The following is an 18048-nucleotide window of genomic DNA, read 5'->3' as shown; positions in this document are numbered from 1 at the left end:
GTATTTAATTCTATGTATGTATTCTCTATACATTCTCTATGTTGTTTAATGTGCGTTCAATTAAAAAAAAGTTCAATGTGTTATAAATGAAGTTGCTTACGGCCCGGAAGTCATTTGCACATGACCTCTGGAGTCACGAATGTGTACTGTTGTAGTAATATAGTAATGTGTACTATTCAGCCACAATGAGCAGCTGCAGGATAGCCTGTACCGGGAACTGGAGCTCCGGCTTGAACGTCCTCTTTTCTGGGGTCAAAACACGCCGCTGTTCGGGGTCGGCAGCGTCCCTGCGCCGGAGCCAGACCACCGCCGCCAAACACGCTTCAGGCCCGGACACAGGACACAAACCCCGCCTGAGAGCGATAGACCTGGCGCGGAAGGTCCAGCAGGAGAGGACGAAGCAGCAGCCGGCCGAGCCTCCGGTGTCCGGCCAGCAGAGGAGAGTGACGGAGCTGAAGCGGTTCAGTCAGCAGCTACAAAACGTTCATCCCAACGTGCTGGCAAAACACCTCCACAGAGGCGTGCTGTACCAGGACAAAGATGTGGTTGTCATCAACAAACCCTACGGTGTTCCTGTTAGAGGTAAACCGACAGCTCCTGCAAGTTGTCTGAAGTTGAGCTGCAATGATTAGTCTGTTAATCGATTCATTTGATAATCGAATATTCGTTCTAGTCAACAACAACAACATTTGCCGGTTGCAGCTTCTCAAATGTGATTTGAAGCTTTTGTGTCATACATGACAGTAAACTGAATATCTCTGGATTTTGAAATAATGATCAGTCAAAACAAGATGTTTGAAGATGTCACCATTAGCTCTAATATAAAATTATAATTAAAAAAATACATCTATTTCACTATTTTCTAAAATTTTATTGACAGAAATTAATCAAGAAATCAATTAACGGATTAATCAATAATGAAAATAACCGTTAATTGTAGCCCTAGCCTGAAGACATTCAGTGTCATAGTTACATTGGTAGAAAATTACGTAATTTACTTTAATTTTTAAATATCAGAAACACTCGATTACTGAACTAGTTGATCAATAGAAATTCAACTATTTGATTGTTTGAATCAGGTTTTACAATAAAATACCAAATATTATTTGTTTCCAGTTTCTTAAATATTAGAATTTCTTTTTATTTACTCTAATCTGCAGATTAATATCTGTCAACATACTGTAAATGCCATTCTGATATATCTGTTATAAGTCAATGTTGGCTGATAATATTGATCTTGTTGTATTGGTAATGCTCTTATTACACTGGTGGAAACTAGACTTTGTAGTATTGCAAAATCGGTATTGGAATCAGCTGTAATGACAATGGAAGTTGTTTGATTGGCAAAAAGTGTTAATTATCATGCTGCATTTGTTGTTGTTGCTGTGTCTCAGATGACTCAGGGGTCACATCCATCTCCTCGGTGCTTCCTATTCTCTCCAAAATGATGGACGGGATGAAGATCAGGTCTAACTCTCAGCTGCTCCCCTGTCTGGGACTGGAGAAGGAGACAACAGGAGCTCTCCTGCTGGTGAGGAGAGAAGAAGCAGCGGAGCACATTCTCAACCTCAACAGAAACAACCAAGTGCAGAGAAAATACTGGTAAGATACAGGATGTGGATATAGAATATATATATATATATATATATATATATATGTGTGTGTTTTTCATGACTCATAGGTCACATTTGACGTGCCAGCATTCACATCTAGTCATTCACAAATTCACTGTTCCTCTTCAGGGTCGTGACAGTCGGTGTACCAGTGCCATCTGAAGGAGTGATTGACATTCCCATCATAGAGAGAGAGGTCACAGGCTCTCAGCCGCACTACAAGGTGTCTCTTCTTCTGTGGTTCTGATGCTGTAACAATTAGTTTTTAGTCAATACATCAACAGACAGAAAGTCAATTCCTAATTTGATCATCAGTTAATTGCTGTAGTCATTACTAAAAATAGCAAATATTTGCTAGTTTCAGCTTCAGTGATTCAAAAAGTTGCTTTTTTTTCTGTATGTCACCATAAATAGAACAAGAGTTTTTGGTGTTGATCACATTGTTTTGGTAACGTGTGATGGATGTTTACTGTTGTTTAAGTAAATTACTACAATTAAAACAATGAGTAGATTTGATAACAAAATGATAATTATAGAGCAATGATATATTATTGTGTAACTATTCTTATCACTTTGTTTAGTTTTTTCAATCTCATAACTTTTTTTTTTAAAAATTTCAGATGGCTTTGAGTCCTCTCTTCAAAATGAACGATGCAGGTGATGGTTTAACTAAAGTCCGAGGCCATCGGCAAGCCCAGTCAGCAGTGACCAGGTACAGGGTCCTGGACAGCAGCAGCGGCTGCAGCCTTGTGGAGCTCCAGCCGTTCACTGGTGAGAAGATTGTGCTTTTTGGGAACTTGTCACAGGAAATAGCTGCCAAATCAGTTTGTTGAATTTCTTTCTACTTTATCTGCTTTCTTGTGACCACAGGGGCCAAACACCAGATGAGGGTCCATATGGCGTTTGCTCTGGCATGCCCCATCCTCGGTGACCACAAATATTCACACTGGAGCAAACTGGCACCCCAGGTAAAATGCTTACAATGCACCACAGAGAACTGGTGGCGTCACATAGATCCAGTTATTAAATTAATGGCATGTGGCATTGGATGGCATGTCACTTGTGCCTCCCTAGTTTAGCTACCAGAACAGTATAGTGTTCATCAGCTGCAGCTGCCATCAAGGAGTGGTTATCTTCCAGAATCACATTATAGTCAATGGTCAGCCAGCAGTGGCATATGCCTGAAAAATGTGTCTATGGTGGTATCTTCCTGTGAAAAGTGGCCAATGCCAGGAAGACATTAGCAAAATGCCACCATCAATCAGCAATAAATGCCCTTAAAACAAAAATAGCATACTACTAACTGCTTTCTGATCTCAGCGTTTAGTCAAATGATGACAAATCAAGGCATATCTGGTGTCAAAGTGTTTGTGTTTATCCCTACAGTACCTCAAATAAACAGGCAACGATGTGACGTGTTCTGAATATGGCCTTTATACTCTGTCACTGTTTTTTGTAAGGTTAATTCTCATAGGGCCTCCTCCCACAAGCAAACATTTTGATGAAGTCTTGCTGTTCGACTTCAAGGTTGTGGCCTTTGAAAGACCAGTGAGCCGTCAGTCTCAGTGATTCTCACATCTACCCTACTGGCATCCAAAACAGGAGTTTTAGTTGCACACCCTTCCATATTACACACATACAAACGGAAGAGAACAACACACATTTCTGCAAGGGGCAATGATTTCTGTTTTGTCACTTCTTCATAACTTAAATGGTACATTTTGATCCCCAGAAATTACCAGAACGTGTGTTGGGAAACCTTGGACTGGAACAGAGCAAGATCCGTTATCTTCCTCTTCATTTGCACGCTCGACAGCTGACGCTGCCAGGAACCAGTCAAGCAGACGTCAGTGTGTCCTGTCCCCTCCCTAAATACTTCACACAAACACTGAGCAGACTGCATTTATCTCTTCCTGATGAAAAAGACCAAAAATAAATTTGTGTCCAAAAGTAGTGTGCGTCAGTTGTGGAGGATTTCAGACTGCGATGTGACAACAAAGAGTATAACCATTTAAATTAAATGGGACGTTAAATTATATTAAGGTGGTTCATTGGAGAGATGTTCTGTGAAATTATGCACAGAAAGCTATGTGGAAAATGGTGTGAAACGTGTAACATGTTACTGTACAGTGCTATACAGCTCATTTTACTAATAAACAAATGAAGCCAAACTGTATTATAAATGCTTTTTGTCAATGTGTTTGATCCAAATCTGCACATTTCTTTTCCTGGGAGGCACCACTACAGTATGAATGCTGTTTGTGTGACGAGTTAAGGGTTTAAGAGGCCACAACATTCTGTATTTCAAATGAAACAACACAGCGCTTAATATTTTTCATTCTTGAATTGCTTGACATGAATCCTGACACAAGGACTGTGTTAGCTAAACAAGGATTTTTCCACCAGTATATGTTGTTTAATAACCTACTATACATACACACAAGAATAAGTTGGCAAAAATCCTTTATGGGGGTTTCAATCACTGGCTTTGACCTGAGAAAAATGTTTCCAATCTCCTGAATGACTACAATATAGCACTTGACCTTGTGAATATTTGAGGTTAAACACACTCAATGATCCACAAGCATAAATTATGACGTCATTTTTGAAAACAGGCACAAGTTCTTCAGCTTTGTACATATCAATACATGATCCAAAATGCAGTATACAAAAAAAGTTGAGAGCAGTGGTCCCTGTAACATTAAGATGTAATGTATCAGGTTGGGACCGTAATGAGAAGTAAGACGTGGTTAATGGTCTGTGAGGTTAAAGAGCGAAGGGTTAAATATCCTCATATTATAATCGATAAGACTGACTTAAGCCTTGCTTACTTTTCAGTTCAAAGGTTACAGAGGCAAGGGCTTAAAAAAAGGTAGTCAAGAGAAAGTTTAACAGTTTACCCCATCAGCTGAAAACAGAAATTACTAGAAGAGAAAACTGCTTTGAATCTGGCACGTGCTTTCATGATGCACTCCTCAAAGAGAAACGCTTGTTTCACAAGTTCAAAAATTTTTTTTTGAGATGGCCAGTGAGGTTTATCGAGTCAGGATGGGTACTGCATAGTCAGCAATCAGTGACTGGACAACTATCTCCTGTGAGTCAGTCCTCTCAGCTTAGCTCACGTTCTCTGGACCGGCGCCGATGATCTCCTGGATCTCTCGCACCACGATGATGCGTGCCAGCATCTGCTCCACTTGCTGACTCAGGAGGGGCTGAGACGAGTACCACATCGGGCTGTTTGGCGCAACGACAGGCTCTGGAGTCATGTAGTATGCGTCATTACGTCCTTTAACGCTTTGAGGACTGCAAAAGGGAGGAAAAGGGAGTTAAGGTTTTGAGGCTTAGAACTGCAATTGTCAGTCGATCACTGGGTTACGGACTGCTGGTCAGGACAAAACAAGACATTTGAGGACGCCACTTTTGGCTTTGGGACACATTTCTCACCATTTTTTGACATTTTACTGACCAAACGACTAATCGATTAATTGAGAAAATAAGTGAGAAAATAAATATATAATGAAATTAATTGTTAGTTGCAGTCCTGTTGGGGTCCATCCTGAAAAATAATCCAGTTACACAGAATTTGTTTGGTTAAGCGCCACTCACCATTTGAAGAGATAAAAGTCATAAAGTTTAATGGGACATCGAAGAGGATTCTCTGGATCCTCGATCTGCTCTTCATACATGTCATCAGTTCCTGAAACAGAAGTCACACAACAGGTTAGCGACAATGATTTCAGCTGTCAAAGGCTGCGATACATAGCAACACTTCAACATAAACCTAACTATACTGAGCACCTTTTTGTCCGGCATTGTGTGGACTTTGTCCTTTCAGAAGGCGGATGCTGGTCGCTTTGTCCTTGGCATTAGTAGGGTTCTTCCTTGTGTGTCTCAAGACCTTAGAGAAAGCTACTTTCATGTGCTGTTCAGGTGTTATCAGGCGGAAAAACCTGTGACAAAGTTGTTGTTTTTTTATTACAATTAGGATTTACATCTGAAATACATTTCCGTGTTGTTAAAGAGAATAGATTCAGTTAAGTTAGTGTCGAGAGGTGGGAACTCACTTAGTGTTGAAGTACATTAGAGTTGTTAGCAAGGTGCCTGGTGAATGGGCACCAAGCTGTTTACACTCCCACAGCATCTCCTCTGTCACATGACTTGGAATGACGTAACCTTAGGGAGAGGACACACAGTTATTAATTCACACTATAAAAAGAAATAATAAAACCTTAAATGGCGATTCTCTCTTACCTAAAGGATGGATACTGGGTCTCCAACCATCCAGGATTTTGTGTAAACACTCACAGAAACGAATGTAATATGGATCAGAGAAAATATCGTCCACTCGTCCATTTTCGGACAGATACTATAAAAAGAGACATACATTAGTAACTTCAGATAACCTTTTGACACGGTCCACCATCTTCGTGTTTGAGCATGTGGGCACTAACCTTTTGTATACACAAGAAAACATAATATAGAACATCCGGTGAAAATTGTTCTTCGTCTGATCCTCGTGCCTCCTGCGTCATCAGGGAAAGACCCAAGTTTAGCTCAGCTACTGCGCTGGACACCAAGTCTTCTTGAAAACGCAGAGGCTGACGACCTGAACACATCCACAGAGAGATGAGAAGAAGAGGCAAAGTTTTTATTCTTGTTTAAAGGGTAGAGCGGCCTACATTACTTGTGTCCTTGATCTTTATTTAGACAGAGGGAAAGCAGAGAAAGTTAGATGCAAGACAAAAAGTCTGGGAGTCGATGCTGTTTTAGACAAAATCTGTATACAATGTCTTAATGACCATTTTGTCGTCTCGTCATCTATTCAAAAACACTAGTGCAACGACCATTCAAAATGAACCTGTTTGAAACAGGCCGATTGCTTGGCTTCCGGCTGCTACTTCAACGCAAAGGAAGATGAATACAGTTGATGTGAGGTGTGAATGAGCAAATACACCAACAACATGAGGCAAAATAAAATTCTATTATTAAGTACTCTACGAGTAAATAAATGTTCTATTCTCATTTCAAGTAGCCTAAAATAAGGGCTGCTTTTAAAAATAAAATAATTTACATCCTAATGAGACAGTATATGAGACAAACTGGTTTTGAACTGCTTGTGGAAGTATTGGGCTCTGTCTGAGTGCCTCCAAAATGCAGGTGACCTACACTCAACAATGTACCTGAATGCCTCCTGCATAGTCACTTGCAGCTGATCTGCCAAACGTGCTGCTACACTACGCTTTCTGTCTAGACACAGGGTGAGAGTGTCCATTCTTGATTAAAAGCTCTGTTTTTTCTGTCTATTTTCTCTTTATAGAGCACTTTTCTCTGACTCGTGTCACATCTCGTCTCTGGTCTTTTCCTGACATGCTGGAGTCAGTCGGCAGAGCCCTGAAGCTCCTCCCTGCCCCTGAACAGAGCAGAGCAGCTCACTTGTCGCTGGTTTATTCAAAGTTTATTAAAATTACACGGATTGCAAGTCCAAATTGCACCAAATTAGACACTGCACTCCCTTGGGTCCCCAGCCATACACCCATCAAGTGTAGAGTCAGTGGGATGAACGGTTCAAGAGATACATGAAGGACATATAAACATACAGAGATTCCTTTTTATAGTAGAGAGATAGATGTATTCAAATGATTATAGGCTGACTTACGTCCTATGGGTGCAAGCTTTGTCTTTTCCTGCTTGCTCAGCTCTAGGTTTTTTCGCTTCACCCAGAGGCGCCAGACCTCCAGGCCCTCCTCTGGCTTCAGACAGACAGGAACCAGAATTTCCGAAGGTGGTTCTGCATGAGCCTCCGTCTCCACTTGACCCTGCACAAGACCAAGATATTAATGTTAACGTTGAAGTTCATGCTTTCCAAAAAATAAGATAGCAAGTAATTTCAATTTCAGACCAGTCTGTCTGAAAAGGACCAGAAAAACAGAAACAGAGAAATTTGAATGATGATACTTCCAAATCATGAACTATCATATTTATGAGGTTTTAAACACTATGAGCAAGTTTGAATTAGTAGCTTTTCGGTATCGTTTCCCTTTGACATACCGCTGACTGCCCACTAATTATTAATGTCTTGATAGGAATAGTAATTTTTAAAAGCCACACAGTTTGCCATACAAACCTATATTGTACAATAATCACAGAGTTGTACAACAGACTACTGCACCTGGATTTAATTTCATGATTCTACATTTTCATGCACTGAGCTGAGTGGAAAACAAGTACAGCACACAGCGCTAACTGAAGGTCTACAGTATGGCTGGTAATAAACAAGACTGTTCTTACCTGCAGATGGAGCTGCTGCTCTTGTCCCTCTTCTCCTTGGCTCTGCTGTTGATTTGGGTCCCATATGTGTACCGACTGTGTAGTGTTGTAAGTCCCATCTACAGTCTGTACCGCCACAGGGATGTGAATGTTCCCGTTCATGAACTGCGCCGGGAACAGTGTCTGTACTATTTCTTCCTGAGTCCCGGTAGAGGCTGACTGCACATCTGCAGACCTTATTGAGGAACTGGGGGACATTTTGTCCTTACCGTTGGCTGTAGTAACTTGCACTGTGCTGTACGACTCCTGTGGTATGGCAATGTGAGTTACACCCTGCTGTTGTGGAGTCGAATAAACAGGGATGGTCCAGGTCTCCCCTGTGGGACCTGTGATTGTTCCCGTAGTGCTGTACAGTTGAGCACTGTCAACAGTGAGCAAATCTGGTCTTAGGGACACATAACTTTGCTGCTGCCCTTGAGGGATGGCTAGAACTGTGGCCACTTGCTGGCCCTGTGGAACGGCATAGGACACTGCTAGGGGAACATCCACCTTACGCTTCTTGGCAGGTTGGAGAACAGTTGAGACAGTACCGGACCTCCTGTCTGTCTCCCTGGGAGAGTCCTGCTGGTGGGAGGGAGACATGGCCTCTATCGTCTGGATTTGGATCTGTTGGCCCCCTTGCAGCTGGATCTGCTGACCACCTTGTAGCTGAATTTGTTGGCCCCCTTGTAGCTGAATGTGTTGGCCACCTTGTAGCTGAATATGCTGACCACCTTGCAGCTGAATCTGTTGGCCACCTTGTAGCTGAATGTGTTGAATCTGTTGACCAGCCTCGAGTTGAATATGTTGGCCATCCGGCAGCTGAATCTGCTGCGTTCCTTGTAGCTGGATTTGTTGTCCACTTGACAACTGAATTTGTTGTCCTCCTGCTACAGCTGCAACCAGCTGTGCCTGAATCTGTGAAATACAGACAACATGGTGACAAACCAGCAGTAATGCACCATACCAGTGCATGAATAGATTAATAATTCTCAGTATGGGCGACGATTTAAATACTATTTATTTAAGTACCTGCTGTTGTTGCTCCTCTGTGAGTTCTCCCTGTGGGACGAGGTGGGCTGTTGAGATTCCCTGCAGGTCCTGCTGTTCCTGGATCTGAACCTGGCGCAGAGGAGAGGCATTACAAAATAAACCGGCCTGTCAGCAATCATACCGAGAAATAACAAGACTTATTATTCATTGACAGATTTACGAACTACACTTTTTATGAAATAAGCAACTAAACTTGGATTTAGATGAAAAAGTGACTTAAATTATTTCAATTATGACATTCTGATTATAAAATGTGAATAAGGGGTCTTTGCCAAAGAGTAATTTATTTTTAAATTCAAGAACACACAACAATTTCAAGTGCTTAATACAGTTCAGCAGTGCAACAGAGAAGGTGAATGATTGATCCCAGTTCAATGTGCAGCCACTGCCAAGTCTACCAACAACCTACAGGGAGCAAAACAGCTAACTGTGAGTGAATGAATGTTACTTATTGGACCCATAAAATCACACACCACTTTAAAAAAATAATGCATATTATTCTTATTAATTTGTTATTAAAACGGAAGATTTGAAACAACCTAATTTATATATATATTATATAATATTTCACTTGTACTAGAGCAGAATGGCAGATATACTCTCAAAGGGAACAATTAAAAACTGATTTGCACAATCTGCCATTTTGGTTTTGAACTAGAATCATAATCTTTTTTCTCACCTTTTCTCAACAACAAATGGATGCCAAGTGCCAGACCAAAGCTACTTAACTCCAACTACAATTAACTTATCAAACACCACAATGCCTTTCCATTTGTTTTCCTCTTGACAGTGAGTAATGACAATGTTTCTGGACCCTGCCAGACCCATCTGTCTTGTGCAGTTTAAACATAGTATGTCTCTGATAAGACTGACTAATGTGATCACATAAACACAAACCTTACTGACAACCAATTTTCTTTTTAATCCACAGCAGTGATATATATATATACACACACACAGTATATTTATATGTATATATACACACACACCGTATCATTTTATACGTCTGTAATAGGACAATTTTTACAAGCCTAGTGATGTTCTATAATTTTCTTTTTAACAAATCCGAGACGAGACCAAAGCCAACAATAAATTGATTGAAAAAGTAATTACACTGCTGCACTGAGTGACATGTTTGTTCATTACTATTGTTGTTTATTTTGAGTCGTACCCACATACACTGCCCTACTGCAGTAAATACTCCCTAATGCACTAAATGCGTATTAATCTGCCACTGAAAATACTCACCAACAAAATTTACTCATGTCTGAGTGGTGTTTTTTTTGGAAGCTACAGTGCCCAGCTGTTTTTTAGGGAAATTATTTAGCCTTTAAGAAATACAAAACTATATATTTAGAGCCATTTTTAAAGACAAACATCTTCAGTGGGAACAAATGGGTTTGAGACTTAGTGCCACAGACATTGTAGGCAAGTCAAAAAGTATTGAGAGACAACGTATTATAGTTTTTTGTCTTTTCATGAGATTTATTGACAATAGGAGAAATATGGGATGTCTCCAGCCTTATTCTTTAAGAAATAATTTTTGCATGGCTTACTATCTGTGGTAAGGAACTGACACTCGCTATAAACCAACCTGCACTTGAAGCTGCTGTTCAGAGCTTTGATGGACAGATAGCTGAGGTGAAATCTCAGCCGAGGTCACCTGTACCTGTCATAAAACGTGTGTGTGTGTATATATATATATATGTAAATATAAAAGGTATAGCACATTGCAAAATATTGATTCATTCAACCACCATAATAATATGCTCTTACCGGGCATGCTAACTCTAAGAGAGAGCCAGCCACCTCTGTGCTGTCCGTGTAGACACAGTTGGTGCCCTGCTGCTGGTACACCATGGCTGTGGTGGTGGTCGCCCCTCCCTGCTGGCTGAACTCCTGCAGCACTTCTGGGCCCTTGGCGAGGGACTCCAGGAACTCCTTCATCCTGTGCTGAGGCACAGTGCGGGCCTTCTGCCGCACATATTCATCAAACGACACCACACCACTATCCTGCTCATTCATTGTCACTTGACCTGGAAAGATTACAACACATATCCATACACTTGAGAATGTAAAACAGCTTTGATTTACAACAACATCTCTGATGAAGATGTAGCTCTGGTTACTATTTGCATCTGCAGTTGTAAGAGCACAGTATAATAAGCAAAATTATATAATTAAAACGTCTGATAGTCAAAGAAAAGGACGTTTGGATGACATAACTTAGTGAGCACACAGGACAAAGTGCATTAGTCGATTTTGGCTTCTAAGCTGCGTTTTAATCAACTTTTACTAGTAAAGTTGCAGCCAGAAACACAGCTCACAGCTAGGCCTCAGCTCAAACTTAAAATTCACAATTTTGTCTTAATGTACGTCAAATAGAAACACAGGTCAAGGTACCAGCAGTATGTTATCCTGGCAATATAAACTGTAGTAATAGTGTGTACGTTGGCTAGGCTAGTTGTTAGCATGTTAGCAAGGCACTACTGTTTTGTTACAGCCTGTGTGGCTAACTGCCGCTAACGTCAACTGTATTTAATACCACCGAACAGAAATGCGATGTCTACTGTAAATTATGCAACTGGGCAACACAGTTTGCTTTTAAGGTAACAAACATCAAAGCAACAGTCCATTCATTGCAATAGCGTAACACTAGCTAATCGTTGTGCTAATGTTAGCCAGCTAGCTCAACGGCTCTGAATCCTGTCATGCTACCTTAAATAAAACGAAATCCTCTCCTTTCCGCCAAGGCACGGTGTTTAAAACTAAAAAAAAGCCGATAAACGTCTAACAGCTACCACCGGCGTGCCATCCACCTCGCCACATAGTGCATGTGGCAGCAGTGTAATCCCGCAAACAATGCTGTGATTAGTTTGCAATAAAATGTAACAGCAGCAGCAGCAGCGGCAGCGAGCAGGCGAGGTCTCTGACGTCTGCTTATTTCAGGGGGAGATCCAGGCTGCCTCCGCTATGAAACAAGTTCCCCAGCTGCGGCAAAGCACGGATTTATTCATCCAGCTGGATCCTGAGGGATATTGCTACAGCACGCACAGCAAGGCTACACATGCAACAACGTCCCTTGTGTTTATAAAATCAAATATAAAATGACGGAAGTATAGGCCCCGAAAACAACACTGCTCTCTGCCAGGCAAATGGCCTGCCGCGTAGTCCTGTTAACAAGGTCCCCCATCCTACAGTGAGACCAAGACTGGCATTACGTGGCCCTCCAAAACTGTGAAATGACACTCAGACTAACCATGCAGACCCAGGTGTATATAGTTCAATGTGCAGTATGTAATGATGCCACCTTCATCACGTTTCACTATTTGTCTGTGCAGATGGGACACAGCAACATCACCCACCCCTCTCATGTGAATATTGGGTAATGTGGAGACACAGTGTTATTTATACACACAGTATTATTTATTAGCTCCTTGATTTTCTGGCGCTGAAAAACAGAGCAGGAAAATAATAGTACTGAAAATCTTGTTTACAGTTCACACACACTTGTATTCCTTGTGTTCTGAAAATTGTTGTTATTTTAAGTACACTGAGAGCCACTAAACCAGAGTCAAATTCCTTGTATGCGTAAACATACTTGACCAATAAAGATGATTCAGATACTGAAAATATGCAAAGTGAAAATGTGCACTTATGTATACAGATATATGCAGTGCAACCATTGGATAGATAGACGGACAGATAGATAAAGAGATAGATATTAAATCTGAATAGATCACAGACAAGGGATATTCTCAAGGAGAAGAAACTAAAATTTACTCTTCACTGTACATTCAATAGGTTTTTGCTCAATTTTGGTCTCATGATGATCTCTGTAGTATACAGTCCACCTCCTGATATAAGCATATGAAATGTGGTTTAAAACTATATATAAACTTTTTGCCAAACTTGCCCCTCTTAGGTTTACCACATCAATATACTTTTGACTCTTTGACTACAAACTAAGTTCCAGGTTGAATCATTTTGAATTGACACATATACTTAATATAATTCCAAGCCATAAATGCTTAAAATGCTCTCCAAGATAGCTCTGGTGATGCCTGGTAAACATATGAATGCATGTACCTTTAACAAAATGTAACTTCCCCAGTCTCCCTTAAAGAGCCAGGCATGTGCTGCTGAGGGCCTCCCCCTGTTCTCCCCACAACAAACTGCCTCTCACCCGTCTTAAGGTGGACCGAGACAGATGTACTGTTCGCATAGGCTATATCCTCTACACACTGGACAGGGAAGAGTTAATTCCCACACTCACTGCAGACTTGTGATTCTGCAGGGGCTCTCTGGTGGACATGGTTGTGGTGTTTATACATTATATATGTATGTTATTATATATTTTTATGAAAAGGTTTTTTACTACATTCTATTGTGTCTTCTGTGAAAATAATAAAAATCATTTCTACATGTCAGCATATGCATAATATCTACTGTGTCTAATGCCAGGTCATGTTTGGCACCTTGCATATTATTTTCAGGATAATAAGCCAGTAAGTTGGCATACAAGTGTTAGTGCATCTGCTCGTGTCTAGTTGGCGTTCCACATCGCTTCATGTGACTTTGTGCCACTGTAAGAATCTTAATGTAATCCTTTAGAGAAGGATTTACCTCAACACAACTGTTGTAGACACTGGCAGGTGAGGAGTGTAGACTTTTATTAACGGTCAATTATTTATAAAAATCATGATTTCTTTTTTAAATCTACATTTGTCAGGATAATACCCAGGACTTTTTTTTTGCATTTATGCAACTTTTTTTTCCCACAATGGTCCCTGATATTTAGATCCTGCTCTTGATTTTGCAGGCGACATCATGATGGGAGGCTGCCAAGTAACCAGCCGGTGCAGTAATAAGAATAAGACGCCAGCTTGAAGCCCTGATTGCTGTGAGCATGTCTGTAAATACATTGTGGTCAACCCTCGCTGCGGTGCTCTTTATGAACCTCGTCAGAGATCAGATGCAGCGAGAGATGCAACTCACAACGCACTGAAAGGAATCACAAGGACTCACAGGTACATCTGAGTTATCTGGTTTTATTGAGCATTTTTTAATTTATGGGAGAGATTGCTTTGGTAATCAGATACTGCGTGTTGGTGATGTTGTAAAATAATGGTAAGTGATACCACAATACCTTTGGAGCCTAAAATAGTTGCATGTAGAGCTTTTTAATACTTTTGTGTTTAATATTGGTTTGTGGCTGAGTGACAAATAGTAAAATCTGAACTCATTTAAGGTTATATTTAGAAAAGTCACCTGTAAGAAAGCAGATGTTATGCTGAAAAAGATAATACTATTTTGCGTTTACTTGGTGTTTATAGTATTTTCATCTTTAAGTCATTTACACTTTTTTTATTTAACATTTTTGTTTTCAAACGATGTGTGATAAGCACATAATTGAAGTGACATTTGTGATCCAAAGGGCACAGACAGATCAAGACCTCTGAGCTGCAACGTTTTTTACAACCTGTGTTGTATTTTTGCTGAGGCAAACAAGTCCACAGATGCTGTGAAGTCTGCAACCCCATTGGATTACAGAGGGGAACTTAATTGGGCTTTATAGCATTGAAACACAAGATTGATTATCTGGAAATCTGTGTGACTCTTTACCTCTAAATCTTTAACTGTCTTTTACAACTACTGTATTTTAATTAGTGTACTTAGAAATGCCACATCCCATTAAAACAGGACAATGCTCTTATTTGAGGTCAACTAGTGTGTTAATGTTTATCGGTAATCTGATAGGCCACTGTCAGTTTAATGAATGTTTAATGAATGTGTTAATGTTAATTGATTAATTAATTACGAAGCTTATACATTTTCAGATTTTGTTGACATTGTCAGAAAGGTGATAATTCTACTTTATGTTTATTATTGAGGTTGTTGTGGGTGTTGGTGGAGTGCATTATATTGAAATTATATTGAAAAGTGTTCCTAAAAGTGAAAAATGTTCCATTAGCAGACATGAGGGGGGCAAAATATTAGTTACACTTTTCAATATAATGCTCCCCAATACACCAACACCCAGTAGAATTATCATCTTTCTGACAATCAACAAAAACTGAAAATATATGTATAAACTTCGTAAAAGTAGAATTTATGGCAGAGCTGTTGTATTGGATTGCATTAGATTGCACAGGTGTTCCTAAATAAAGTGGCTGGTGAGTGAATAACATGGGGATTGACACACAATCCCCATGTTATTCCCCATGCCATACAGGCATTGAACACAGAATGACCGCATCAGGGAACATTTGTTATTTTATAAGACTTGCACTCTGGTATTATTTATTTATATAACCTTATATAATCTGCTGTTACGTTCCCATTTGCACTACTGTATGTTGTATATTTTGTATGTTTTTAATGGTGTGTTATTCTTGTTATGCATAGTGTATGTACTTTGCTTTACAGTAAAGTTAATCAATCAATCAAGCAATCAAGCAATGAAAACACTTTCTCCCTTTCTGCTTCATTCTACAGGTTTGGGATTTCAACTTAGGTGTCAAAAAATGGGGCGTTCATCTTTGCTCTTCATTACACTAACTGTGTTTCTCTCTTCACTATGGAGCCTTATTCAAACTTCACAATCACTGGACAACTCTGATTTGATCCGAATGACTCAAACCACAGACAGAAGCAACAATACCACGCACAGTCGGTCCAGCGAAGCAATCCCTCATTCAGAGAGCGGTGACTTTGTGGAAGGCAGTGGACGTAATGTTGACAGTATGATATCCCAGACAATCTTCAATCGGACAGTTCTTACAAAGGAGCCTGAGCGAGCTGGCAATGAAAACCGTTCCGGGTCTGGACTCACATTACCTACGTCGGAATTTATTCTACCCCACTTAGGGGCTCATGACCAAGCTACTGACAAATCTAATACTTCAAGCACAGGACACGCTCACTCCAGTGTACACATAATCTCAGAGGAGGCTCTCGTTGGAGGCAGCCACATAACAACTGAGGAACAGTTAAAAAAGAATCATACAACCACAGTAAATGACGACTTTGTGACTGGTGAGTGAACATGTGATTGTAGATTGAAGTCAAAAACACACAGTATGTTACTGATCAGATTCATAATTAATTTTCTTTAAGTGATATGATCTTACCTGATCCCTGAGTCGTCAAAATCTAATGTAATGTGAAAACCCTTTCTATTGGCTATTTCTATTTCTAATGCATCCATAATAAGACTTTTCCTCTCTCTCTATCTCAAAGGTGGGGACAGCTCTGACCTCTCTGTCCAAACCAAGGTGTTTACCTCCATGACAAATCAGAACCCATCAGGACCTGGAGGTCCCTGTGTTCTTGGTCTTGGTCCGTGTGTTGTTCACACAAACTTTAATGGCACCAATCTGCTCTGGGATGACATGAAGCGCACACTGGCATTTGCCTGGGAACTACATGTGTTTGGATCAGCTAGCCTTTTTATACTGATGGCAGCCCTGGCGGTTTTTGGTTTGGCTGGTGCATCTACTCTACCTTATCCCCTCTGTGATGCCCTGACCCTGTTAAATAGTCTCCTAATCCTGAGTGCTACTCTGCGTGCTGTCCTCCTGCTACTTGATCCATACGGTACTTGTCAGATCCTGTCTCGTGCTACTTTGGCAGCACTGCAAAACACTCCCCTGCAGCTCCTCCTGTGGGCGCAGGTAGCCCTCGCTCTGGCCACACTCAGAGGGTTGAAATTATTACTTTTCCCACTGAAGCTGCAGCGCCCATTGGTGGTTGCAGGGCTGGCTGTATCACATTGCTCTCTTTTAGTGGCAGCAGACCTATATTCTCCAACTTTGTCCCCTGCTCTCCCTTTGTTGCTACAGATGCTCTCGCTCTCCTGGGGTTTCCCATTCTGCATGGGAGTCCTCACCAAGTCTCTCTCCCATCTACATCCGTCTCTGAGTTCGTCTGTACCGCAATGGGCTCCTTCACATAGGATAGAGAAGCGTTCAGAACGGGTTACAGCAGTGTGCGCCTTCTTCGGGGTTCTCTGCTGCAGCCTTCAGATGTATAGTCTCCTCTGGCTTTATGGGCTGCTGGGGAACTGGAGGCGCTTTGGCTGGGGCTGGTGGCTCAGTCAGTTTTGGGCCAGAATCCTTGAGTTAGCTTGGGGATTCTCTTTGCTCGTCTTGGGATCCTGGATCTTCTGGACACCTTCTAGGGGTCATTCAAGGGGTGATCATGGGCAGGGCAGAGGTGAGGTGTCTAAAGGAGTGGAAGAGACAGGCTTGTGGAGTAGGGTCTTAACCAGCGTGTGGAGTGGGCCACTAAGAAAGTCTGATAAAAAATGGGAAGACCTGATACCAAATAATTGGGCAAAGTATAACCTGTCCAGAGCAGGTATCAGCAACAACATAATGCGTCCATCTGATGATCAATCCTCCATCACAATACCAGAGTGCAAGCCCGATCCTGTTAGCAGCTCTGACTCTCAGACTGCACTACTGTGGCAAAAAGTTGGTGAACGTGAATGTGTTCTTTCGCTTATAGAATTTGACATGCGGCCCCCATCTCCTATTAACCTCAGACGCAGCATCGACAACGCCCTCCATCACGGACAACTTGTAGCAGGAGGTCTGTTCACACCTCCTCCTCCCTCTTGGACTCACAATGTGGGCCAAGACGCCACTAATGGAGAAGCATTCCCTCCATCTTATGTCGGCTATGGGTGGATGTTGGATACAGAATCTATCAATGCATCTCTGGACCATTTCCAAGCCAAAGAGCCAATACAGTCACCCAATGCTACCACTGATCATAGTGATAATGCCGAGTCTCCAACTAGTCAACATCAGGGAGAAGATTTTAATTCAAGGATGTCAGCAGTGATGAATCGGCATGACTGGTCTGATGACGACATCACAGACCTATAAACTGTCTTTTATGTAAGGAAAGCCACAAATAACATCTAAATGATCTAGTCTACATGAAATGGTACAATCACGTTGTATAGACGCAAATTCTTCTGAAAGTATTTATCTCGCAAGTATCATTTAAGTACTGCTTGTGTTGGCTTGAAAAGGGATTAAGTTACAGATATTCAGCACACGATCCT

At 41.1% G+C, this 18048-nt stretch overlaps 2 protein-coding genes across 5 annotated transcripts in view; one reads left to right on the top strand and one right to left on the bottom strand.

Moving 5' to 3' along the window:
• Positions 1–100: 100 nt before the first annotated feature.
• On the top strand, positions 101–3796 carry rpusd4 (RNA pseudouridine synthase D4). Its single transcript, XM_067587350.1, has 6 exons — positions 101–582; positions 1395–1602; positions 1743–1836; positions 2234–2384; positions 2484–2581; positions 3346–3796. The coding sequence occupies exons 1-6, from the start codon at positions 186–188 to the stop codon at positions 3547–3549; spliced, it is 1152 nt and encodes a 383-aa protein (XP_067443451.1). The 5' UTR covers positions 101–185; the 3' UTR covers positions 3550–3796.
• Positions 3797–4059: 263 nt separating this feature from the next.
• The window catches only part of LOC137181553 (transcriptional regulator QRICH1-like), a 20861-nt gene continuing 6872 nt past the window's right edge, over positions 4060–18048 (bottom strand). Inside the window, exons 1-12 of one of the 4 annotated variants that reach the window (XM_067587335.1) lie at positions 12232–12347; positions 10749–11008; positions 10567–10641; positions 8952–9041; positions 7902–8837; positions 7270–7429; positions 6065–6219; positions 5865–5979; positions 5678–5786; positions 5412–5563; positions 5220–5310; positions 4060–4916 (exon numbers count right to left, since the gene is read on the bottom strand). In XM_067587335.1, the coding sequence (XP_067443436.1) occupies positions 4727–4916; positions 5220–5310; positions 5412–5563; positions 5678–5786; positions 5865–5979; positions 6065–6219; positions 7270–7429; positions 7902–8837; positions 8952–9041; positions 10567–10641; positions 10749–11008; positions 12232–12346 (2448 nt within the window). In that variant the 5' untranslated portion in view covers position 12347 and the 3' untranslated portion in view covers positions 4060–4726. Of the gene's footprint in view, positions 4917–5219; positions 5311–5411; positions 5564–5677; positions 5787–5864; positions 5980–6064; positions 6220–7269; positions 7430–7901; positions 8838–8951; positions 9042–10566; positions 10642–10748; positions 11009–11690; positions 12149–12231; positions 12348–18048 lie in introns of those variants that run through there. The other 3 variants (XM_067587338.1, XM_067587337.1, XM_067587336.1) reach the window with 3 other exon arrangements.

This window comes from Thunnus thynnus, chromosome 4, assembly GCF_963924715.1.
Source record: "Thunnus thynnus chromosome 4, fThuThy2.1, whole genome shotgun sequence".
NCBI classification, from domain to species: Eukaryota; Metazoa; Chordata; class Actinopteri; order Scombriformes; family Scombridae; genus Thunnus; species Thunnus thynnus.
Note: the sequence above shows the minus strand (reverse complement) of the source record. Positions and strands in the feature narration are given on the sequence as shown.

Excerpts from the sequence above, each read along its gene's own strand:
- rpusd4 (XM_067587350.1), top strand. The coding sequence starts at position 186 with ATGAGCAGCTGCAGGATAGCCTGTACCGGGAACTGGAGCTCCGGCTTG. Across the intron at positions 583-1,394 it reads CTACGGTGTTCCTGTTAGAG|ATGACTCAGGGGTCACATCC; the intron begins GTAAACCGACAG and ends GCTGTGTCTCAG. Across the intron at positions 1,603-1,742 it reads CAAGTGCAGAGAAAATACTG|GGTCGTGACAGTCGGTGTAC; the intron begins GTAAGATACAGG and ends GTTCCTCTTCAG.